Below are 25,931 nucleotides of genomic sequence, written 5' to 3' on the forward strand. Positions count from 1 at the left end.
AGGCTCAGCTTTGTGGTCTTCTCAGCAAACTTCAGGAGACAGTGAAATATTGCATGAGAAATCTCTTACACATTTCCCTTCATTTTGAGGAATTCATTTTCACAGCAGGGTTATGCTTAATAGGTGGTCTGGGTGCTTAATAAATAATTTTGTATACTGTGTGTTTTAGGTGCATTTTACACTTCAAGTATAGTCTACACTGTAAGATGATTATAGCTAGTTTGGGTAGTTCTGTTTTCTTCAAAGTACAGATACAGTAACTAGTTTCCAGCTCACAATTCTTGCATTGCCATTGTCATCCTTGCAGAGTTGTAGCTTCAAGATAAAGTGGCTACTTGCTAGATCAGTTCTTCCAGAAATGGCAAAATCAAGTCAGCTGGTATGAAGAGAGTGGGAAATTATTGTGTGGGTCTTTGTGAAAGTCTGAGTTCACTTCAGAGTAAACTGAACTGGAGTTTGCCTAAAGGCAGAGATGTCAAGAGTCAACTCTTATCTCAGGTCTAATTGCTACATATCTGTGTTAGAGTTGATGCCAACTACCTGACTGAGTCAGACCCCCTGGAGAACTGGGATGAGTGGAGGCGATGGAGGCAGCAGCGCAGGGAAAACCCTCCTGCTGGAATTCACCGCTGCTGAATTGAGTGCGTTTTCTTCACATCATATTGTACCTCTCCATGTATATCACATGGCATCAGTATGTGTTAATAAAAATTGAGAGGATCTCTGTTGGTTTGTTTTAATTCAGAAAGAAAATATGAAGTCTTTTATCACTTTTAGCTTTCATGAATTACTGAATTTCATCCTACTTTTTTTCCATTGCAGTTTGAATTCTTTCAGCTATCACATAAAATTCATGGCACCAGACATAAAAATGACAAAAAACTGGACGACATTTTTGCTGTTCTTCATATCAGTTACTGTGGTGAGTCTTACAGGTTTTTTTTTGTAATCACTTCCAGTTTTAACAAGTGTGTACAGAATACCATGGAAATTATTAATATGGAAATGCACAAACAACTAATTTTCTGTTCAAATGTAGTTTCTGCACAGCAGGATATTTATCTACCTTCTGTTCTCCTTTTAATTCCTGTGGTAAAGGAACAAAAATAGTATTTACCTCTGTTGAACCCAGCATATCCTTTGCTAGCAGAGAACTTTATGGTAGCAGTTGACAAGTGACATATAAGCAGTACTGTGCAGACCCCGGGAGGAGGGGAGGAGGCATCTAGCTCAGATTCAGAGGACATCCTTGTGACTTTTGTATGATACAGAATTTCAGTCTGCAGCTTGGTTTTTCTGTGAAGTTTACTAGCTTCCCATAAAATATTTGACTTGTTTTAAAAATGCACTTAAAAGGTTCAGGTTTTGATCAAGATCCACTTTCTTAAGTTTGTGATTTTTTGTTGTGTTTTTTTTTGTTGTTGTTTGGTTTGGTTTGGTTTGGTTTGTTTGTTGGTTTTTTGTTTGTTTGGGGTTTTTTTGTTTGTTTTTTGTTGTTTTTTTGTGTTTTTCTGTGTGTTTGGTTTGTTTGGGGTTTATTTATGTATGTATTTATTTATTTTTAATAACTGGAAAAGTAGATGTTATATCTTCTCTTTTATATTCTGGGGGTTGACCTTATAGTTCACAAGACTACAAAGAAACCAAATAGCTCTAAACAAGCCAAAAACTTCAATATATGCAGTGTATGGAAAGTCTCTTTTCATAAAGGATCATTTTGGGCCCAATTGAAATGTCTTTTGCACTAATGTAACTTCAGTATGTTTTAACAGATTTTGCAAAAGCTGTTTATATGCTTCTGACTGTCTCAGTGCTTTCTGTATATTTTTCCATTTTTATTTACAAATCTTGCAGATTTTTATTCCCGCATGCTCATTCAAGATACATTTGTCAAGATTCGAGAGTAAGAAGAATTGCTAAATTAACCAGAAAAACATACACTTTGTCAGTAATAAGATTTGAAGGTCATTTTCCTTCAGTAAAATAACATTTAAAAATAATATTTACAAAGATTGAGGGTTAAGAATTTTATATTGGAGTTTGTACATGGCTTGCTACAAAAAGTCTTTTTCCTCTTAGTTTTATGCTGCTGCTATACCATCCGAAGGGCATCAGAACATGACGGAGGACTTCACTCAACTGAGTGTTACACGGAATAAAATTATGACAGCACAGTATGAATGCTACCAGAAAATTATGCAAGATCCTATTCATAAGAAAGAAGGTAAAGCTTATTTTCTTATAAGATTTTACAAAGGTCAATAGATCTAATTATAGTAATTCAGGATCCTTTAGTTATATTAATTTCTTGTCTTGGTAGCAATTATTTTTTCAGGCTGTAACTGAATTTTTTTTGAAATATCACCTCAGGATACATGAAGATAAAATAATATATTACCTGCCGATAGCATGACTTCTTATATAACACAAAGCTTTTATGTCTGCTGATTGAATGATTAATCTTACCACTTTCATTTCACACTCTCATAGTATCTCTGTCTCTCTGGTCACATTTGCCTTTAGAAATTGAAAGTGTCTTGATACGCACAATTTGCCCACTCTGAGGATTGTCTTAATGTCATTAATACCTTTGCTGGTAACTTATTTGGAGCTAACCTCAGTAACTTTAGCTGTTGCTGTATTTACTGTTTCTGGCTTTATAACTTCTGGAAACATTGAATGGCTTTTGAGGCAAGAAGAGATAATCGCATTCTTTTACAATGAGGTTTTTTTCTCTTCTGAAATGATTCTTTGGAGGAACTGAATGTGTGGAGGTCAGAAATGGATACAGGTATGATAGGGTAAGCTTTTGTCCAGCTTCAGAAGGATCTGGACAAATTGGAAAATCTTCAGATGAGAAGGAATTACATGAAAAATACAGCCTTTGAGATGGAGAGGGTGCATTATTAAGGCTTAAAAAAGAAAACTGAAGGAAGATACTAAAAACATCTTCAAATTTGTAGAGAGGGTCAGTCATTCTGCATTGTCATTTGGGAAAGGATTTATTTATAAAACCCTAGCTCATTGTCAAAGGAGGTTTACTTTAGATGTTAGAATTTGTGTGAGTGAGATGAGGCTTTGAAACAGGCTCTTGAGGGGACACTGTGGATTCCCTGTCCCTGGAGCACGTTGAGAAGTGTCTGTTCACGATGACCGCTGCAGGCTCAGCTCTGCCTGAGGCTGCCTCCCAGCCAGGCTCTCTGATGGGATACCACTGTGTTTGCAATGAGCTAGTAAACACGTGTAAGCTTGGCATACATCCAAAATGTAAATAAATTCAGTAAAATGGTCTTTGCAAGCTTAAGGCTCTTCATTAATGTGAGTTATCTGGTCTGAATTGATTTAGTTTGTTTTGCCTACTGTGCTCTAGATCTGAGGTTTGTAAATTGTAGATGTAGACCATGTCAGGATGAACAATTATGGATTTTAAAATGTGTTCAAAGACATGTACATATAAGGAACTATTTCTATTAAGCGGAGTTTTAATTAGCTATTGCTAAATCTTACGTTTCTATTTCCTCTTTTCTCCTTGCTGTGAGAAACTTACTTATGCAGTCTTACATCTTACTTTTGATTGAATGTTGTGAAGGAAAGGTTGTTATTTTATTATCACGTGTCTACTTGTTTGCAGGTCCTTACTGTAACAGGACATGGGATGGCTGGTTGTGCTGGAGTGACGTTGCTGCTGGCACTGTGTCAGTACAGCGTTGTCCTGACTACTTTCAGGATTTCAACCCATCAGGTAAGTGTGTATGGGCTTCTGCATCAACATATTTCTTAATAAAATGAGGTTTGGGGTGCTTGGTGCCTCCTGTTTTTCCCACTCAAGCCCTTAATGCTCCAGAATTTCAGTAACTCCAAACGCGTTACTTGCATTTTCCCTTTATCAGAGAGAAAACTGACAAGTTAATTATTTTAGTTTCTGAAATACGTCCTTGAGGGATTCTGTATGTTAGGAAATAGAAATTGAAGTCAGATCATAGTTTTTCCCTCTTAGAGATGAGCTTTTTTCTCTGACAGACAAGCAGAAATATGACTTATTCAATTTAGCATTTGAAGTCAACAAGAGTTTCTCCTGCAAGTGAATCTGTTTCTGTAGGCTAAATTTTGCATCTGTGAGCATGTGGAAGATGTCATAGACTTCCACTCTTGTCTCTTTCCGCTGCGTTTAGCATTTCCCAGGGTCCTTTCATGCCTCTTTCTATTTGATGATAGAAATCTTCCACTTTGGTTCTTGAGCAGTTTCTTTATTGACATTTTCCTGACTGTCCAGCCCTAATTTATAGTGGTAGGATGTCAAACTTCAGTTGAGATCTTGGATGTTAAACAAGCCATTTGAATATTCTTGTCAGTTCATCTGGTAGTTCTCTAAAAGTTGGTTTGATATATTTTGATACTTACTGGATTGGAGGAGGGAAATCTATTTGTTTTCTTGAGAAAAACATACCATCACATGCCATTGCCAAGCAAAAGCAATGGCCTCTAGTTTCTCAGAATTCATAGTAACAAGCAATGTCTCTCTAGTCCTATTAATAAAGTTGTCATTTGTTTGCCATTCTTCCATAAATACTAGGCATCAGGAAGTAGAATTTCGGTGCTGACTGTTGTGTTTTTCTTTTGGTTTTCTTTTTTGTTTTTCTTTCCATTTGCTTTGACTGACTGTAGAAAAAGTTACGAAGATCTGTGATCCAAGTGGGAATTGGTTTAAACACCCAGAAAGCAACAGGACGTGGACCAACTATACCCAGTGTAATATCTATACGCGTGAAAAAGTGAAGGTAGGAAAAAAATGAATTCACTTCACTTGTGTTAAGAAACTGATTAGAAAAATTTCACAAGTTTCCAAACTAGAATGGCAGAGTTGATGCAACATCAGAATCCAAAAAGAAGAAAGCATGTTGAATAAAAAAGATGAATCTTGCAAAAGAGTCTCAAAAAATCCCAACCCATCTGCTTTGTCTTCTACAGTTGATTTCAAATATTTTTGTTTACGGGTATTTTAAATGTGTAGGTACTAGTACTTGTCTAGATCATCCACAGTCATCTACTGGTAAGTAAAGGATATGCTTTATAAGAGCAGACCTTGACATTTTGCTCTGGAATTCTGAAGTAGGGTCCAAGCACTGCAGAACTGCAGGAGGTTTGCACATTTCTGGAAGATGTGCTGAGTCCCTGTGTTGATCCAATTAACTCACAGTGATAGAGGTTGTCAGCAGGTGCACAACCCAAGTTTTACTCAGGGTTAATACATCTTCAAGGCAGCTTTTAAGTAGAGTTTGGATGTTTGGTTGGTTTTCACCCAGTGTGAAAAGCAGAGCTAATCTTTTGTACAAAAGCTCAGACAAGCTGTTGTTGAGTGGATTCACCACAGGATCTTTGGAGGTCAAAGGGAAGTAAATGATTAGAAGTGGTAGATAGGGTTTGTTTCCCCTTGTGATCCTTTTCCTGTTAATATCTTCTGTCCTGGCTCCCAACTGCCATTTTTTGAGTGTCTGAGATATTAAGCTGTTCACACAAATGGAAAATCTATTTTTTGTGTTTTAAGTGAAATTCCTCAAGCATCCAAAATTATCTCAGGCCAGGCAGCAAAATGCTTTGTGAGAGTTGTTTTCTATACACCAAGGATAGACTCTATGCACATACACCTATGTGGGTATATGTAAAGATGGTATTTTTTTATATTTCAGTTTATCTTGGAGATGCCCATCCACTGACAGATTTAGGAGAAACAAAACAACAACAACAGAACACACCACCAAACAAAGCTCCAAATGCCCTGTTTCTGAGATAGTCTGTGAAATGTGAGGATATAATGGAAAAAATGGCATATTTTGGCCCCTTCCCCCAACTGTATATTCATTAGTATTCATCATGAAACATTCAGCCATGGGAAGAAGCAGTAAATAAATTGAAATTGTAAATGCCCAAGAGCTAAGAATATAAAATGCAGATCAGGATAGACTGTAAATTAATTTGGACCTCATGGAAAAGAGCTCAATAATAGAACATTGTGTCAAGAACACTGACATCTCATAGAGATCCTAACTGCCTGCATCATTGCTGTGAGTGCTTTAGGGGATATTCTTAGAAAACCATGTTGAGAAAAAGTGGTAAGAGATGCTAATCAGGCATTTTTCTGAAATCACAGGACATTGAATATATTAAGAGAGGTTTAATTCTACTAGCAGAGATGCTATAATTCATTGTTTCTTGCTAATATTTGTCTGCAAACAGAGAGAATATTCTTCAGACAGGAACAGATCTGATCAGGTCCTTCATGAATAAGGAGCTAGCTTCCCTCAGGCTGTTTTGCCAGCATATTTTAAGGCTGTCACGCATCAAAAGCTATTCTTTAAATGGAATAACAGCTCCGCGTAAAGCCTTACTGCTTGCTACAGTTCTGTGTATCATTATGTTGAACAATATTATCTTTTCACTGTGCTTGCAAGGCGGGTTAGATAATGCACATTAAATGTGACTGTTGTCCATTGTTCAATTCTTATTGTTACTGCCCTCATTAGCAGTCCCTGCTGCACCAGCGGTTTGTGCCAGTTCTAAATTCTGTAGAAATCTTTTAAATCCTTAACATGCTCCTTTGCCAAAATCAGTCACCGAAGGAGGCAGTGATATGGACCTGTCATAGAAAGGCTGTCATTATGTATACATAACCAAGTTCCAGTGTTTCAGGGGCAACCCTTGTTTTTTCTCACTTCCAAATTTTTTTGAAAGTAGCCTTTTTTTTTTTTTTTAATGGCTCATTTTAAAAATTAACAATAATTTGCAGAAGAGGTACCCTTGTCTCATAACCTTCTTAAAGCTTTGCCTGGAATCTTTTATATTCTTTCAAAAGTCAAAGTATGTAGCAGGCTGCAGTTACTCTATCTTAAACTGGAATAATAAGTTCAGAGAATGCACACAGTTTGGAGTATATGAGCGCTTGTACGTATGCTCTAATTCTTCCTATAGAATCCAGATAGTTATGCTTTATTATGATAGTATAATATAAGATTCAACCTGAAAATCTTCATTTCCTTATGTGCACAATTATAATCTTACATTTAATGCAACAAGAGAAATTTTGTGAGACACGTTCCGTGATTGAAAGCAGGGCATTGTTACTAGTGGAATTTAATATGTTTATTAACTCAAAGAATTAACCATAACATGTTGTATGTATTCCAAATATTAATTTACTATTTCCACATTTTTAACTTTGGTATCTACCCAGCTTTTCATAATTTTCTAATTTGACTGTAGGTGTATTTAACGAGACTGTTTAGTCTTAACGATTTTTGAGTAATTGTTAATTTTTTGTCACACTCTTCCTTAAATGCTGAATTTAAAAAAAAAAAATCCAGTATCATAATCACAGCTTGTTTTGAAGGAAGCATCTTCAAATTGTAAGTAAAAACCTATGAGGAAAAACGACATCACATTCTTCTAGGAAGCACGTGTTTTACTTAAGAGTTGTGTTAGTAGATGGATCAAGCCTCAGACAGGAATACACCCAGTGCAGTAGCGTAAATAGCTAAATTTATGTAAATACTCAGAACAAAACATACCAGTATATATTAGGAACCTAGTGATGATGTCAACAAATCTGTTGTCTGTCCTACAGAAAGATATTTTAGTAATACATTGATTTGCAGGATTCTGGACTTGACTCATCGTTATCTGTAATGTTTTAATTTTTTTAATCCTGTTGTAGTCATTTTATATGCAGAAGAGATGTATGTGTTTTATCAACAACAGTTCTGTATACATCACAGGTGCTTGGTTTTGTTCTTGTATTGCAGACTGCTCTGAATTTGTATTACTTGGCCATCATCGGACATGGTCTTTCAATTGCATCACTTCTGATTTCTCTTGGCATATTCTTTTATTTTAAGTAAGTATAGTTAAAATCCTTTACCAAATATCAGTGATTGCAACAATTCTAGTTTCAATACTGTGAAATGCTACCCATTCCAATGAAATTTGATGGAGCAAGAAGGAGAAGAAAGTCAGAATATTGTTTTGGCATTGAACCTTATATTGTAATAAAATATTAGGTTTCTTTTCTCAGAAAAAGCTGTAGAATATATTGAAAATAAGAAATGGGAAATTTTGTTTGTTTGTTGTGGGTTTTTGTGGGTTTTTGATAATAAGTTATAGTGTGGATATTCCAAGCATTGACCAAACTGAAGAGCAAATAAAACCAAAATGCTGATGACGTGATAGCTGCAGTAACATCCCAACGTAGGTAGCCACAAAATACGATAAACTATAGAGGAAATAAGGCTAAGAGCTAAGAGGAATAATAAAAATAATCCTTTTTTTTTTATTCACCGTATTATGTCTGGGACAGTTATGTCACATTCACTAACAGTTATTGTGTTACCTTCTTGAAAGAGAGTTTGAGCAGTGTATCTCCAGTGTCACAATGACTTCTAATACAACGTGCACATCTTTTAAAATCAGTCTAATTTTTACTTCACGTTTAGTGAACTTAGTTTCTTTTCTTTCCTATGAAAGACTTTTTTTTTAAGTTGCTGAGGCTTTAGTAGAGAGATGTTACTTTAGTAGAGAGAGATGTTACCTCTGCCAAACCCTGCACTGCACAGTGTGGGCTTTCCTTGGTAACTGGCACTAGTTTAGTCATTTCTGCATCATTTTTCAATGAATAATATAGATCTGCTCTACTATCTGCTCTACTATCTTGTCTGTTTCTTACCACCATACCCTACTGTCTCACTCCATCTTTTTTTTCTTTTCCTAGCACTTATATATGAATGTTGCATACATCAGCAACCATAGGGCTAGCTCAGATGTTTTTGTCATGCTCTAGACTTGATTATGTAGGAGTAGCCAATATCTGACACAAAATTATCCTTTTTAGTCACTTCTGGCTGAATATGGTGTTTCCAAGTTAGATATACTTTATCTTCCACAAACCCCCAACAAAGCAGAGTGTTTTAATTTTGTGGCCTGTCTTTATGAAATTCAGTATTCAAGATGACTTTTCAGCTTTTTCTGACTTCTTTTCATGAGGACAAACTAAAATATTTGTAGTTTTTAAATCCATTTATTTGCATATCACCCGTAAAAACAATGTTTACCGTTTCCAAATTTACTTTCACTTCACAAAATTAATCTGTGAAATGGCTCTGAGTCCTTAAAAGAAGCTTGATTTTGCATAAAAAGCGCTATACTGTTGCTATAACTGTCACAAAAAATTGTCACAACTGACTAAATACCTGATGTGACAGGGAAAATGCTTTAACAGAGATTTTTCTGGAGAAAACAAAATGATTTGGAATACTATATGATTTTAAAAGTTCAAAGATGGTAAAGCATGATTTTTCTGTATTATGATGGGAAAACCAAGCCAATGTCACGTTGGTTTGTGTCACTTACTGCCAAAACAGGTGATCTGCTTTGTTACCATTATAACTATGCCATGTTTGTCTAACCTCCTGGGAAGTTTTTCTCCCGCTGGCAGAAGGATCATCTCTCCTTAGAGAACCACAGGGAATTAATCCAGACCCACAAACTGCAATTTCTAGACTGTGGTTATGCTGGGATATAAAAGGAAATTACAAAATTTAAAGGAAGCTAAAGAAAGTCCTCTACAAGCTGTTCTCTTGGGATGTACAGTTCCTCTAAAGTATTTTTAGTACCAGAAGGATATTTAAGGATCTAGATTAATACCAGGATGTATTATATATCGACTGATACATAAAACTTGTATAATTATTCATAGCTTTAACAGGTGAATCTTTTTTTTGTGAACCATTTTTTTGTATGCCTTTGAATTTGTCATGTTTCCAAAGAATTTATTCTGTTAGTCAGTTGATAGTTTGCAGATGACATTTGCTGGATTGACCATTAGAATAGCTTTAGCTTTGACAGGAAAGGTGGTACTTTTCTCCATAGGAAAAATGACAGGTTTTTCAACTTTTCAATGTTTTTGCGCATGTATTTTTTCATTTGAAATTCTGGTTTTTCTTCAGAAAATTGTCTTATTGGACATACTTGTCCAGTCTGTGACGTGTGTTCCCCAAGTGGATTTGAGTTCTTGGTTTAATAGCATAAAATGGGCTATAAACTTGGAACTCCGATCTTCCTCTCTGAAAATTCATCTATGACGCACAGAAGTAACTTCTTGCAGTGGCTCTGCTTTCTCTTGTTCTGTTGCATAGCGTAAATCATGCGTGTTTATAATAAATCTGTTAAAACAGCTGTATGGTTTTCTTAAAGAGAAACAAATCAAGAGAAAATTTAAGAGTAAGTTCAGAGAAAAGGGAGCTATCATTGGAAAGATGCCCCCTACCTCCAAACAAAAATAAACCAAACAAAACCAGCCCCCACCTTAACTAAAGAAGTTATTGATCAAGCATTGTGTCAGATCCCATGACAGCACTCACAGAGAACAACACTGCGCTTACAGAGTGGGCAAACAGCTGGGGAATGGAGTGAGACAGTGACGGGAGGTTCTTAAGTCACTATCACTTGATTCCAGCTGGAGAGATAATTCCCCTTAGGTGCACAGGCAGCTCTCACTGGTTGAATTTTGCAATATTTGAATACCTTAAAAATTAGAGCCCAAACGCATCTGCGGGGTTTTGAAAATGCTGTCTTTTTTTCTTTTGGAGAAATATTGGAGAAATGTTGTGTTGTGGTTTGTTTGGTTTTTTTTTTTTCCTAATGCCCAAGACATACAGGAGTCAAAATAGGAAGAGAAATAGGTAATTTAACAGGAGGTCTGTTTTTCTTTTACTGCACATGGTTTAATCCAGGGGTAGGTCATTCAGATGTTCTTAGATCATAATTATGAGAATTAAGTGATTAAAGGATATTATGTCATTAAGAAAAACATTCAGAAAAAGGAATATAGGAAGGGTAACAGAGGCGGGAGGGTGGGGAGGCTTAGGAAAAAATCCTTTTATTACCAAAGGCAGTCTTCATTTCTAAATGTCATCAGTCTTGCTTTCTTGTTGCTTGTCCGGTGATCCTTTCAATCTTTTTATGCCTGGGTGGAGGTGGGTGTGAATGGGTGTGTTTGAATATGCAACAGGAACAGCTGCTGGATGACCCTGAGAGATGGCCCCGTTAGCTGTACGTGCTTTTCCTTGCCTGTGCATTGACTCTTAACAATAAGCACACAGAATTCCAGAGTTCTTCAGGACTTGTTTATGTAAGGCCCTTGGCTGGAATCTAGTGTTGTCTTCCTTTTAATATATAAGCCATATAGGAAAAAAAAACCATATTCAAAGAACATAAACCCCAGCATATTATAATAATCAAAGCTTTATATGTTTCAGGTATTAAAACCAAAGACAAAATAAAATTTTAAAAGCCTAACAGAAAATACTTTATCATTTAATTTGCATCCAAAGCTGTGTTCTGTCTTTTGGACACCTTTTCTGTTTTCTTCAGGCAAATAACACTTGGCAAGCAGAGGTTCATGTAGGGTAGTTCCTTGTGCTGCATGGCAGCCCTGGTTTCTAGAGCGGTTTCCTTCCTCCACATTTCATGACATGAGGCTGAGAATGTCTCAAGGCTCCAAGGTTTGAACTGCAGAAATTCTGCCTGATTCATGGTATTGCACTGTGCATATCTGAACCTGTTAACGTATTCCACGTGTCTGTGGGGTGCTTCATACACACTTCTTGTGATGGTTGCAGAAAATGCAACCACAAAGTGCAATCTCCTCTATAGCCAGTCTTTTTTTACTGTCTCTCTTGTTCAGTGGAGTCATTTTGTTTCTTGTTACATCTGTCCCATTCTCAACAGATTTCAGTATACTCTTCCAGCTTTGACTATTTAATATCTTCATTTCTCTGTTAAAATATAAAGAAGTTCTCCCTTCTGCCCTCCCAAATTAAAAATGAATCACCAATATCCATACTTTATTTTTCATACCAGGCATGCTATTTGAAAAGGCTAGAAAATTTCATTCTTTTTCCCTGCGTGACAATTTAGACTTGAGCTCTGCTGACCTTGTCAATGTACTTCTGATTTCTCTAACGGTGAAAAGCACTTCTACGTCTAAGAGAATTTTCCTCCTCCAATAGTAATTTAATTTTGTCAATCAGCTAACTGCACTAACTGTTACTTGCTTTTTGAGCATTAAGCCTTAATATCCCAATTATCTGAAAATACATCCGTATAGGCTTTCTGTCTTGTTTTCTGTTTGTTTGTGAAGCTGAGTTTCTTAGGAAAAACGAATGAGAAGCATGCCTGCCTCTTGGAACGATACCGAGTTCGCCCTGCTTTCTCTAGAATGGCAGATAAATGGGAGTTTGCTGTGACTAAGTTCAACTTTGAATATTATTTAATATTATTGAACCCCTGTTTAAAAACAAGAAAACCCTTCAAAAGCTATTTTTCTCTCTATTTTTATTGCCAGATTAAAAGCAAGCCTTGAAAATTAACGAAATTAAATGCAGTTATGTATTGCATTTAATGTTATAATTGTATTCAATATACTTAATTATATACAAAAGTCGATGTAAGATTTGCGTTATTTTACTTATTTAGTTATTTCTCTAGCTAGAGGATTAAGGAAGAAAAATGACAAGATTGCAAGCGAATTATCCTCAGATCTTAACAGGTTTGAGCAAATGAAAGTGCAGGGTAAGACAGCTTCTTCAAGCTCAGGAATGATAGTTACTCAGGAAATTCTGCAGGTAATAACAGGAAAAAAAGGAATACAGAATCTGAAGCATGTTCTATTATTTCTTGTTAAATAGCCAATACAAAGCAGGCCCTTGATTGTAAACACATTGGAACTGAATGTACTTGCTTTGCCTCTTGTTGTCCAAAAAATGGAGATTAAGGGAAGGTGTTACCTTTCACATCGTTCTATTAAATTTGGACTGGAGCTGAAGAAAGTGTTGATGTCAGGATTCTTAATAAAATAAAGAACTCTAGTATTTCAAAATTTCAGAGTTGTCCCCAAGTACACATAGTTGTCCCCTCGTGTATTCATTTGTTCTTGTTTCTCTTTTCTAGGAGCTTGAGTTGCCAAAGGATTACCCTGCATAAAAATCTATTTTTCTCTTTTGTTTGCAACTCTGTTGTAACAATAATTTCACTGACTGCTGTTGCCAACAATCAGGAGTTAGTTGCAACTAATCCAGTAAGTAAAAGTGTATTTGGCAGCCTTGTTGATTTGTATGTGAAAAACTTCAGTAACGCAGAAGAGATAAATGAGACACGAACACTTGATGAAATGTTGTGTACAGCGAGGTTAAAATGTTCAGTAATGATGTATCCATATTACGTAGTACAACAGATGTCTAACAGTGATTTGGGCATTTCACATTTGAGGTTTCAAAATAGTAGAAACAGTTCAGGAGACAGAGCATATTGAACTGCTCTTCTGAATTTGCGCAGATCACTTCTGTACTGAAACAACTGCAAGAAAGTAGCCTGTTCTACATGATGTCAGTGAGGTCATGACAGATGAATTCACCCAAGGGCAGTAAAAAAAGCTTTGCAGTGTATTTTGTATGTCAGCAACTTTCCAATGGCTTTAATTTTGCTATCTTCAGTTGAAATTAGAAGAGTTTTTTGGTTGGTTGGTTTGTTTGGTTGGTTTTTTGAGGGGCAATAAAGCTGACCCTCATATTCTAAAAGTAAAAAGCAAAATTAAAAAGTTGCCCATTCAGGTCTGATTTTTCTCTCTCTCATTTCCTGGTAATACTGGGCTAAGTGTGAATCAGTAGCCTCTCCCAAAAGGCTAGGAGTTATAGCAACAGAAGAGCCTGAAAATGAAATATATAAACAAATGCCTAACTCTGCCTTTATTTTTATTCAGACCTGGAAGATAAATCTAAATTCTGTGAAAGTTAGGGCAAAACTCCAGAAGCTGAATCAAGTAAAAAGATTCATTCTCCTTCTCCTGTAAAAGCTCATATAAGTGCTGGAAAATAGACTTGAGATAGCTGCTAATAATCATCATTAAGTGAGTTAGGCAGCAGAACATGGTAAACCAATATTAATTTTTGATTTAACTTAAGTGCCAGAAACAGATCAATCAAACACACAGCAACTTCAGAAGAAAAAAAAAGGATCTAGTGTGTCCAAATCGGCAAGTTGCCTATTGCTCATTTTTCGCAATTTCACATTTTAATCTGTACAATAAGTTATAATATTTTGACTGAAGAATATCATTTGAATGGAGACAAATACAAATACATGCCAACAAGAGAGCTTCCTTCCAGAACCCCTATGCAAGTTCTCAACTGGCCTTAAGTGCAGTTACAACTAGGTTAAAATGGGAAGTATTGTAAGCATTTAAAAAACATAAACTGTTCTCTGGAGTAGTTATATGTTGTGACTGGTAAAACTGAGAGAGGATTACCCTCATCAAAGGATGTTTTCCGGTGGGTTACTATCAGATAATATAGAGATTCCCTGTTGATTGGAATGGCCAAATGTGGCAACGTTTGCTATATGGGAAAAATATCATTACAGCTTTCTGGCATCATGCTTAAGGATCTTGAGGTCCTCATGTTTGAATAATGAAAATACAAACTCAGTTACCAACTTTTTTGTCACCATAAAGTATGGAATTGTAATTCCATGAAAATTCTATTAAAAAGATATGTAAGTGTAGTGAAAAACAGAATAAACATTAATGTTTGATTCCAGCAGTATTTTTTTCCATTTTGCAAATAAAACTCTGAGATTTTTGCACCTTAAAAATCAATATTGTGTTCTGGTTTTTTTCTACAGGTTAGCTGCAAAGTGTCACAGTTCATCTACCTGTACCTAATGGGGTGCAACTACTTTTGGATGCTGTGTGAAGGCATTTACCTGCATACTCTCATTGTGGTGGCTGTTTTTGCTGAGAAACAACACCTGATGTGGTATTACCTTCTTGGCTGGGGTATGCAATTTCACGTTCTGTATTGTCAGGCCAGTGCAATCTCTCACTCATTCTCCTGAGAATTTGAACATCTGTCCCTTTGCTTCTCTGAGCTGGTGACTTTGAACTATGATGACACACCCCTCTTCTTTGTCTGTAGTGTTTTAACAGCCTTAGAAATGTTAATGTAGGAAATTGTATGCATCTCTATCTTTGCTGAAAGAGAGATTATCCATTGCAGGAAGGGACTCCTCCTTTGTATAGAGAAAATAGTCTCCTATTATAAAAAAGACATTAAGAAGTAATTATTCATTGTTCCTCATCTCAAGGATGTTTATTCAGGAATGAATGTTTGTTTTTGGAGAAGTCTCGCCATGTCTGGGGTGGAGGGTCAGAACTGAGTTAGAGATGGCCAAGGGTTTATTTTTCTAGCAGTTCCATTTGACCTGTATTGTTCACTAAGCAAATACAGAATAGCTGTAGCTGAAGATCTCAAGTAATATCAGTATCAAAACTAAAAAGCCAAACCTGGTCATTTCAGATAATGCACAACAGCATTTACACTACGTGCAAGTGTGGACTTTCTCCTCAGCTTCAGTTTATTGGCACATTCAGATGCGTGACTTGGCACCTGAGTCGCTGGCTGTCCCACTGCAGACACAGCTGAGATGTGGTTAAAAGATCATGGGTGCTCAGCAGTTTCTGAAAATTGGGTACCACAGGGGTGTCAAAGATCCCAGATAACCAGTTTGTTCTTTTTTAAATTCTTAATTTGGCCAAATTTCCAGAGTCTGTTTTCCAATTTCTTTCGCAGGTGACCCTGTTTTCTGAATAGTCAGCAAGTGTCAGTGAGGACATAACTGGCATTGTAAATAGTACTGTAAAAGCTATGGTCATATATACAATTACCTTTTTAATATTACTTACCTACTTAGCGTTATTGAAGATTGTACTCTGATAAACATCTGTGTTAATGAAGATTGATTGCTGCATTCTAAAAAGTTGTATTTTGGTTTGTCTTGTCTTCTTGCATGTCAGAATGAATTTCCTGGCAAGACAGAGGGAATAAGATTTAATGCACTGCTCAGAAACAAATCTGAGAAAACAGAAACAGAATAGGTCCCTATTACTTTATTTCCTCTACAGGCATATAGTTTGGATGAGGTGAAAATAGAGAGAATTCCTGCAAGAGATGCAAGTTTACTTCATTATTCTCCAGGCTTATATATTAGGAAAACAATTTTTTTCTTTTTCTTCACAGGTTTTCCACTGATCCCTGCCTGCATACATGCTGTTGCTAGAAGTTTATATTATAATGACAAGTAAGTAGCATATCCACTTGTTTTGCAAAACTGTTACATTTTCTTTAAGAGAAAAAAAAAAGGAATACAACAGATAATAAGGTGCCAAATGTTATTTTCTTTTCCTGTTTGTTTTCTCCAGTTGCTGGATCAGCTCTGATACTCATCTCCTGTACATCATCCACGGCCCTATCTGTGCTGCGCTGTTGGTAGGCATTTTTCAGATAACTTGTTTTTCTTCTTTGTTTTCTGGCTATTCTTCATGGGCTTATAAAGTTGGTAAGATCCTAAAGCTAACATTTAGAGGTCACTGTAATTCGCAGGACTCTCACTTAACCCAGTAGGTGCCTTAGACACACAAGATACAGGAGGTTTGGCTTTGTTAAGTAGTTGTACCCCTGGCCCTTTGAGAAACTCAGGTTTTGCAATGTTGATTATCATCCCACTGAAGCGCTAATGACAGGGAAGGACTGGAGTTCGCTGGGGTTCAGAGACAGGGCTCTTGGATGTCAGGACTGACTGTGGGTGGGAACATGGGATGGAGAGACACTAGAGCAGGCCCTTGGGCAAGGAGCAGTGTAAACAGTTCTGCAGGTAGCAGAGACTAACACAGCGATGTGGCTTTGCACAGAAGGTTAAATCCTATTTTCCCAGAAAGGGATGGCATTTTTTTGCTTACTTCAGTGGTGCTGTATTTCACCCAGAAACTGTACATTATTCTACACTGCCTTGTGAGTTGTTACTTGCTTTGTCCTGGTGTCTCTTCACAGATATATCACTTAGGTAAAGCTCTCTAAAGCCAAGATATAATTTTTATTTACTTGAACTTGCTTAAATAATAGAAAAATTTGTGTAAAAATGATGAGACTATACTTTCTTATGTGAAGTGACCTCATTTTAGGATGTGAGACCATTTTTTCTTTCCCAGCAGCAGCTTCCACAGTCCCCCACTGAAAACAGTGGCAAGACTCCTACTGATTTCAAATGTGCTGGGTCAGTCCCAAACTGTAAAGTCGTCTTTCCACTCCAGGCAACACTAAGAATGTCCTTTGATTTTACTGGAGGTGTAATGACCATGTGTGTGCTTGGTTTGGACAGAATCTGGGTCCATTCTCTTTGCCATTTACAAATATGTGTAGCTTTGATCTTCCTATATTTGTCATGAACTGACTGGAGGTGTTTCTCTTGCATTTTTCTTGCCCCAGTACAATCACTAAATGTATTTGAAAACCTTGTGGGAATAACAAAGATTAAACACAACTACACATCTTGCCTGTGATGTGAAAATACCTTAAAGGAATTGCTTTCCTTTCTGGTAACAAAAAAAATGTAATGTGTCAGTTCAGAAGAGACAAGCCAGGGATGAAGACAGAAGATGAAATGCATGTGTTTAGGCTTTGGGAACAGAACCCTCATTTGCTTAAGCAGCTTGCTTGCCAGATACACTTTTCACACTTTACTAAACATGACCTGCTTTAGCAGACGTTTAAGCAACAATATTAAACTGCAAATCAGATAATGAGGGAGAAGACACTGCTTCTACTTGCAGGGGCAAGATCTCAAAGATCATTGGAGAGGACTGTCAAGTGGGTGCCAGGGAGAATTGGCAGAAGCCACTGGGAATTTAACGCTTGTCCATCACTGAAAATCTTACAATTACATAAAGTTAACAATAACGCTGCTTTTATGGTCCCTGTTGTTATATAACTGTGGTCAGATTCCTGCCAAGGAAACTGGAAGTGGGAGCAGACACAGGTTGCATTTTGATTGGGATTGCATTCAGTTCATGCTTTGATTGCAAATTTTGCCTCAACAACCACAGTTAAAGAAATAGTGTTGGAATTAAACAGCAGAGGGTGATGTTTTTATACTGAACAAATATTGATCAAAATTGAGTGGAGACAGTAAAAAAAGCAGTGGGTTTGAACTTCAATGAAAGCAGCAGTGATTCTGGTGGAGATTTCTGATGTATCAGTGCACAAGTGATTTAGTTTGCATTGGTGCCACCGAAAGGTAGATTTTAATTTAGTTTTGCCGTTATTTGTATAGAAAATATTACAGGAGTGTTTCTTTTGCCATTAAATAATGTTATGTATTGGTGTCTCAGATTGACAGCCTTTTATATAGATGCAAACCTTTTAGTAAGAGAATTAAACATACTCAGTGAACGTGTACTAGAAGGAAGTTCAAGTGCTCCTACTTTTGTCACTGACCTATTTAATGACTTTCAGCTGGGCTCCGTACAAGATTTAGGAGTTTAGAAGTTGATAGCATTTATGTGCCCAGCCTTTGGAATGTCCAAAGGCCAGCTATAAAACATATCTTCCTGAGCACATACAGGTGTTCCACCCAAGTAAACCAGGCTCAAGCAGGCTAAGATCCGAAGCTGCCTAACTATTAAAAGCCATGCAGTGGTTTCCAGCAAGTATCTAAGAATATCTGAGTTTCTTGGGCTGAGAATGGTCTGTTTATGCCACGGAGGAATTTAAACAGAATTCAAACCTACATGCAAATGAGGATTACCATACTGCTTAGCACAAACTTGGCATGGAAAGAAGTAGAAATATGAGGGACCTGATGAGATTTTGATTAAAGAACCGCAGCACCTATTGACTTATAAGCTCGTCTAAGTTCACAGGCACTCTTAAGGCAGAACCAGTATAGGCACTGTTTATTAGGATTGCCTTCTCTGCCTTTGTTTCCAGTTTTGTTCATTTGCCTGGTTCAGGTCGCTGTGGAGCTGCCGGTATTTTACAACGCATTCGTACTGCAGCTAGCACAACAGAACTCCTTTGGGGCTCTACAAACCAGCACCATCCATTTGATGATAATATATATGCAAGCAGTTCCACTGGCCTACTTTTGTTTTAAAGTCAAGACCTGTTTTCATCAATTTGATTAGAATTCAGTTCATCCTGATCTCTGTGTATTTGTGGCAAAAAAGATACTCATCAAACATTGGTGCTCCATACTTTTAACTGACATTCAGACTGCTTTTCTCAGCTCTGTCCTCTGCTTTGCCTTGTTCATCTTCTCTGTTTGCCCTGGTTCCTATTTGCGAACTCTTTGTGTGCTTGTTTTTGTGCGTTTTGGTTTTGGTAGGTAAGAGGCACAACCATGAAAATTCTGTGCATTTCAGCATGTTGTAAAGGAAATGGGTGGTATTTTACTCCTGGCTGATGCAACTTTCATCTCCAGTTAATACTGAAGACAGTAATACAGGAATTGACCATGCTACCAAAAACGAGAGGGCTGAAAACTCCATGTTGGAGAGATTTTGCTGTTGAACTAATAGATTTAAAGTGAGCAGGATTAAATTTAGAAATGGAGGAAGGACTTATTGTCTATGTGTACTATAGGCAGTTGGATGAGGATCGTGGGCTGCATAAAATATAAATAAATCCCTTGAGAAAGAATCAGGAGACCTTGGTTGCTTAAACAAAGCTTAAAGGTAGCTGGAGATTTCCAAGAGAAACTCACGCAGCAGTTTCCTATGTAAAACAATTTCCTGTTGAAATGATTTAAATAGCACGTTAGTAGAATATAAATAACATCACATATCTGTCAAGGGCCATGTTGCTATAACAATACACAACTGTTTATCATTAAAACCTTAACTGACATGAAATAATGCTGCTAGGCTTGGGGAGGACATTGTGACACACATGATCTGAAATGGCTTGCCTGTTTACACCTGTCCTACAGCAAGACAGAGGCCTCCCCCTAGACCTGAGGGGGAGTTGTCTGTCTGTCTGTGGGCTTCTCCTCGCCCCCCACCCCCTTTATCTCTAGATAGTTATTGACAAGGACAGACAGTTACCTGGGAGCAGAGGTAAGAGGGGCAGACTCTGGGTCTCTCCCTTCCATAGCGGTCCCTGAAGCAGCAGCATCTTGCCTCTGTGCCCTCGGGCACGGTGATGGACTGAATGAGCACCAGAGATGACAATATGGGTAACTGCCCCCCACATCCTTAGGCTGGAGGGGGGGTGGGTTAGGGGATGCATATATACACACCTGTGTGTGTATTAGTTTTGTGATTGCTTACAATGAGTGCTCACATGTTGAAGATACAGTCTGCATAGTTGTGATTTCAGCTTGAGATTTCATTTCTGTGAAACTGAAGGAACAGATATACACCGTTAACCAGAAAAGCCTGAATAGCTATGGAACTAATAAAGTTCATAGCTGATGAGAATGATGTACAGAGTCATCTCAGCATTGCCCCATTTGCAGTTCTGCTGAATTATTCAAAAATCAGCCATTGGCCACTGGAGCATGTTAAAGCTGCTCTCTGTCTACAGGAGCACACAGCCTGTTAGCAGCATCTTGCCTGCATTTTTTTTAAATCTGCTTTTTTCTCCTTCTCTACACATTTGTAAAACTTATATTTGAAAAATGAAAAAGTAGCTTTTTGAACCATATCTAAATACAATGAGGGAAGAGTGTCATCCTTTTTCTTGACTAACCTAAAGAGGCATCATCATTTTTTAAAAACTCCTCATTCCCCTGTGCACTGTCATTGTGACAGCAGAGAGAAAGGTGTGAGGGTTGTTAAGCCTGGAAGACCAACAGCTGCCTGGATGGACACTTGCTTAACACATCAGAGGAACGGATGTGGGTAATGGATGTTAGAGCCCACTTTCAGTTACTTAAAGGTGTTTTCAAAGAGTTTAACTCACGATTTTTATACAATTACAACACTATCCATGTAGACTGAGTTTTCTTGAGTTTCTGGGTTTTAGTATCACAAAACAGCACGTGGGATTATTTTTCAGACTATCTTCAGAGTCCTTTTCGTTTCCGACAGGTGAATCTTTTCTTCCTGCTGAATATCGTTCGTGTTCTCATAACCAAGCTGAAAGACACCCACAAGGCAGAATCCAACCTGTACATGAAAGCAGTGAGAGCCACCCTGATTCTGGTTCCGCTGCTTGGCATCGAGTTTGTGCTGTTCCCATGGCGACCAGAAGGCCAGATCGCTGAGGAGGTGTATGACTATGTGATGCACATCCTGATGCACTACCAGGTAGGAACCGTTAACTGGTTTTTGCTCACTTGAGCTAGATGGCAGTTGGCATGTGAAGCAAATGAAGGAGGAATTGTGGTGTTATTTAAATTTTTAAAGACCTTCATGCAATATTCTTAGAAAATACTTGAACTTTCTCCTTATGCTGAATTCATTTCTTAAAGGAAAGAAACATCATGGTTAGAAAGGTGGCCCAATACTTTTTTGTAATGCATTTTTGGAAGTAATTCACCCAATTTAGATTTGTACTACATATTCTTATTCTTATCAGGAACTTCTAGTTATCTCAAACCTGGAAAAATTTCTATGCACGTGAAATAAAACAGAATGTTTTTATTTTACAGGGTCTACTGGTGGCTACAATTTTCTGCTTCTTCAATGGAGAGGTAGAGTAACTGGTTTTTATTGTATTTACTTTACTTTTCCTGTTTTATATGTTTTTTATTTGTTTCAGCAATTCAAGAGGTAATAGTTTTTAAATAATTTAAAAAAACACCCAGAAGGTCTGTTTGTCTGTGTTAGAAGCTGAGTAGCATCTGTGGTCCTGGAGAGTCCCTGTAGCTGGTCTTTCTGCAGCGGGAACAAAGTGTGTTGTACACATGTTGTCTGCTGGGACATTGGTTTATGTCAGCTCTTTGGGAAAAAATTAGGCTGAAGTTTAGACAATTATTTTTTAATGCAAAGCTGAAAAATATCAGTCTAAAAATCAGAACTTAATAGCTTATTGTACTTGGGTCAGAAATTTGTGTTGAATAAGAAGTGCAGTTTTAAGAAACCATCATTGGTCAATTCCAAGAACAAACTTCTTAAAGTAGAAGATTCCAGTGTTTCAGTGACATATTGTACACTGACATGGCCATACAGTATCAGAGATCAAAGGGGCGAAAGGCTACAAAATCACTAATATTGCTCTTACTTGCAAACACACGCACCCTCCCAAAAAAAACCAGACCCAAATGAACAAAAACACCCCACCAAAACACTAACTGGTACTTTTCCAACACTTTTGGCAGAGGAACAATAACAATTCTACGCTTATTCCTACACATCTGTTTGTTCCTTTGTTCTGCGTTTAGTGCAGTTGCAGCATATGGCTGTAAGCAGATGTGTGGGAGTAACCAGATGTTTTTATGTGCCTGAACCATTACTTTCTTTTATCAGATGTTACAAAATTGTATCAGAGCAATTATATAATGTTATTGGGCAGTAATATTTACTTACAGGTAATTGTTTGGCTAATACTAGAATTGATTCATGCAGATCATGCTTCCTCCTCTTCCTCAGTCCAAAGCAGACTGAATTGCAATGAAACTTCTATGAGTTTTTGAGGTTTATTTCCCCCCTCAAGAAATGTGAAAGTCTCAATTATTTTTTTGCCAAGGAGGCAGAAAAGATGAAGAGAGATTTTCTCACAGTTTAGTGTGCATAGAACAGTGGTTTTGGTCTGGTTTTAACATAACATAGATCCGGGTTCAAGTCTCTGCTTATATATTTGATTCAAAGCAGAACACATCATTAAACATTCTGGATCTGATTTGATTACTTGCCCATGTTCAGCTTTCACATTTCACACACACTTTCCTTCTAAATGTTATAGTTCAGAATGCCTTCTAAAAACTGATATTTGGAAAAAATCAAGCAGACAATTAGTTCTGCTCCAGTGCAAAATGGTGGAGAAACCCCTTGAAATCTCTGCAGTTTCTGTGAAACAACATTGTCCACTGCTCAGTTCTGCCTTTTAATCCCTGTGCATCTTCTGAGGCTGCTTGATTGCTAAAGTCAGAACCATAATTTTAAAATATTATGTAATCAGTAAGAGCAGTTTCTGTTAGTGCTCCATTGCTACAAACTCAGACTTTTTACATGCTTTCTTCTGCTCCGTACGAGAAGCAAACCTGAGACATCCCATTAACTCAGTATCCCTAGATTTAGCATGGATTGATCAGTGCTAAAAGATGAGCATTTCCACAACAGATGAATTACTACTTGAACATCTGCCAGCAGGATGTTAGAAGGGAGATTTAGCCATTTTGAGGTTAATTTAGGCAGTTAATTTTTAGACCCTACGCCTTGACTTTGCCAGCTAAATTTACAAGTCTGTAGTTGCTCTTTATAGAGTGGAAATTTATGCTTTTTAAACCAGTTTGGGCTTCAGTACTTCAATGACCACTATTCACTTTTTTTTTAATTACACCTTGTTCTAGAAGGGATTTATTGCTTTATAAAAAACTGTATCGGTAAGGGAATCTATGGGGAGAATGACAGAGTAGTTAGGAAAAAATATCTGCACAGAAAAAAAAGTGTTTCCTTGGTCTACTAAAAGATGCTGCTTCTGGCATGCGAGCCTGCAGGCAGCCGTGTGTTCTGCTGCCGCTACATCTGTTGCTGTCATACCAGCGCCTGAACAAAGCTACTTGTGTACAAGATGCTGCTTTACCATTGCCTGTCATAGCAACACTTCGTTAGGGACTGTGCAGAACGAGAGGCATGAGAGAGCGGGTGAGCACTTCTGTGGTTTAGGGGTGAATGCTGATGTTGGAATTGACGCTGTGACAGTGGAGCAAAGATTTTCTAGTGGGGTATTAGCAATGAAAAGTGCTCCAGACTTCTTGAGCAGCACAACCCAGGATGCTCTGTAGAATCCAATTCTAACGTGCACTGCAGCAGTTTGTCACAAACCTCCTACAGACAAGGGCATACGTGCAAATCCTTCCTCTTCATCTGCTGCGGCAGCACTTCCCTAAGGACACTTGCCCTCTGCTGATGGCCCAGCAGCCACAGAGCAAGATGCTTCTGCACTGTCTCAGCATGTTTTCCAGCGGGATTTGGCCCAGAGCAGCCTTTGGGGTGACACAGGCTGCAGTCAGAGGGGAAGCTTCTCCCAGCTCTGTGATAGATTAGTAGAAAGATTCTGATTGAGCTGTTAATAACAGGTGATAATAATGATCAGTATTATCCATGTAAGGTTTGTGGGGTTTAGGTTTTTTTTCTTTTCTTCTGCTGGTCTATAGAAATGTAGCAGTAAAGATTATAATCTCAGGCCTGTGGGATTATAGAATTATGCAATCCCTTTATTAGTAGGTGGGGTCGTGTTGTCTGGTTGGTTGGGTTTTTGTTTTATTTTGTGGGGTTTTTTGGGTCTGTGGGTTTGTTTTGTTTTGTTGGTTGGTTGTTTGGTTAGGTTTTTTTGTTTGGTTGGTTGGTTTGTTTTGTTTGGTTGGTTTTTTTTCTCCTTGTTGGCTACTGTGCTTTTTAATTTGTGCTATATTGAACATAAAGCTACTCGTGTGTTAAAGAGCTGATTGGAGGAAGCCCTTTATGAAGACTCATCAAAAATAGCCATACTTCTTCTTCCCTTACCTTTTACATTTTCTCTGTAAGGACTTTAAAAAATATTAAATTTTCTTTTAAAGAGAGGATTCTGAGACCAGACTGCAGGAAGTCTAAAAATTACATCCCTTTTCTTCTATTTGTTTTTATTTTTCACAATCCAAACCAGAGTAAAAGTAGACAAAATAAGCCATTGTGTTAGGAAATGTAAAGCAAACACAATAGAAACCCTGAAGACATATGGAAAATCCTAAAATTATTTATCCACAATCTCAACATTTAACTGGGGGAATCACTGTTCTCTGTTTAGTTCTTTTGTATGTAACAAAGTGAAATGAAGGTCATGCTGGTGAATGAGACCTATGATTAGGGGTGCACTGCTCGATAAATGTGAGTATCACTGTCTCCCCAAAAGAACACTTTGTGTACACAGTTTGGCTGAAGAAGAAATTAAATGTGGGCAGGTTTTTTAAAATGAAAAAAAAATCTCTTTGAAAAAGCAACAATAGCTATTACCATTCTTAGCATTCCTCACTTGGCATCTTCACTGAAAAACTAATTCCATGTGAATTTCATGAATGTGAGACTTCATCAGTCCAGCATGCACAGGTGTTTAACCATATTGAGAAGAGGAAGGCTCCCATAAACATCACATCCTTTCAAACGGAGACATGTAAACAAGCTGGGGCCTTCAGCTATTTTATCAGCTTTATTTTTAACCCCGGTAGAAATATGGAGTTCGGGAAATTGTCCTATTAATTTGATTAAGATATGGTCAGAAATTAAGAAAGGCTTTCTTGTGCCAGAACCATATCAAATGTCAGTTATGGTTTGAGAGAGTAGGAATTTACAGCTGCTGAGGATGTGGCCTTTTGAATGTAAGGGTGAACAGGAGTGACCTTTTGTTCAGCTGCAAATCTTATCTGTCCATACTGCACTTCAGTCCACAGGGGAGAAAGCAGAAAATAGTGTTGCTGCTGCTCCTCCTGTAAGCCGTGCTTTTCCTGAGCAACTCCTACACTGCCGTTGTACAATGTAACAGCTCACACCTAGGTACCCCACTTTCCAGGGTTATTCAGCCTTACTACCTAATTTGCTCAGCCACATTTATTACCGCGCTCATTCATCAGAGACTGAAGGCCGGTGATATCTTTCCAAGTGTTTTACATGCGTTTCTTTTTATTTTCTGGCACAGGTCCAGGCTGTTTTGAGAAGACACTGGAACCAGTACAAGATCCAGTTTGAGCACAGCTTCAGCCACTCGGATGCCATGCGCACTGCTTCCTACACTGTCTCTTCCATCAGCGATGTGCAAGGCTACAGCTACAACCATGACTGCACCAGTGAACATTTGAATGGGAAGGGCTACCATGACATGGAGAGCGTTGTTTTAAAGACGGAAAAGCTGTACGGGTGA

The 25,931-nt window shown here is 37.6% G+C and overlaps 1 protein-coding gene across 1 annotated transcript; it reads left to right on the forward strand.

The window, feature by feature from the left end:
- Positions 1-871: 871 nt before the first annotated feature.
- Positions 872-25,931, forward strand: CALCRL (calcitonin receptor like receptor; the record flags this gene model as incomplete). Its single annotated transcript, XM_080346917.1, has 12 exons — positions 872-922; positions 2,080-2,224; positions 3,632-3,742; positions 4,666-4,778; positions 7,797-7,888; positions 12,997-13,123; positions 14,725-14,878; positions 16,119-16,179; positions 16,301-16,367; positions 20,966-21,184; positions 21,529-21,570; positions 25,710-25,931. 12 exons carry the CDS (start codon positions 872-874, stop codon positions 25,929-25,931), a joined length of 1,404 nt encoding a protein of 467 aa, XP_080203043.1.

The sequence above is a fragment of the Nesoenas mayeri genome, assembly GCF_963082525.1.
Source record: "Nesoenas mayeri genome assembly, chromosome: 6".
In the NCBI taxonomy this organism is placed as follows: domain Eukaryota; kingdom Metazoa; phylum Chordata; class Aves; order Columbiformes; family Columbidae; genus Nesoenas; species Nesoenas mayeri.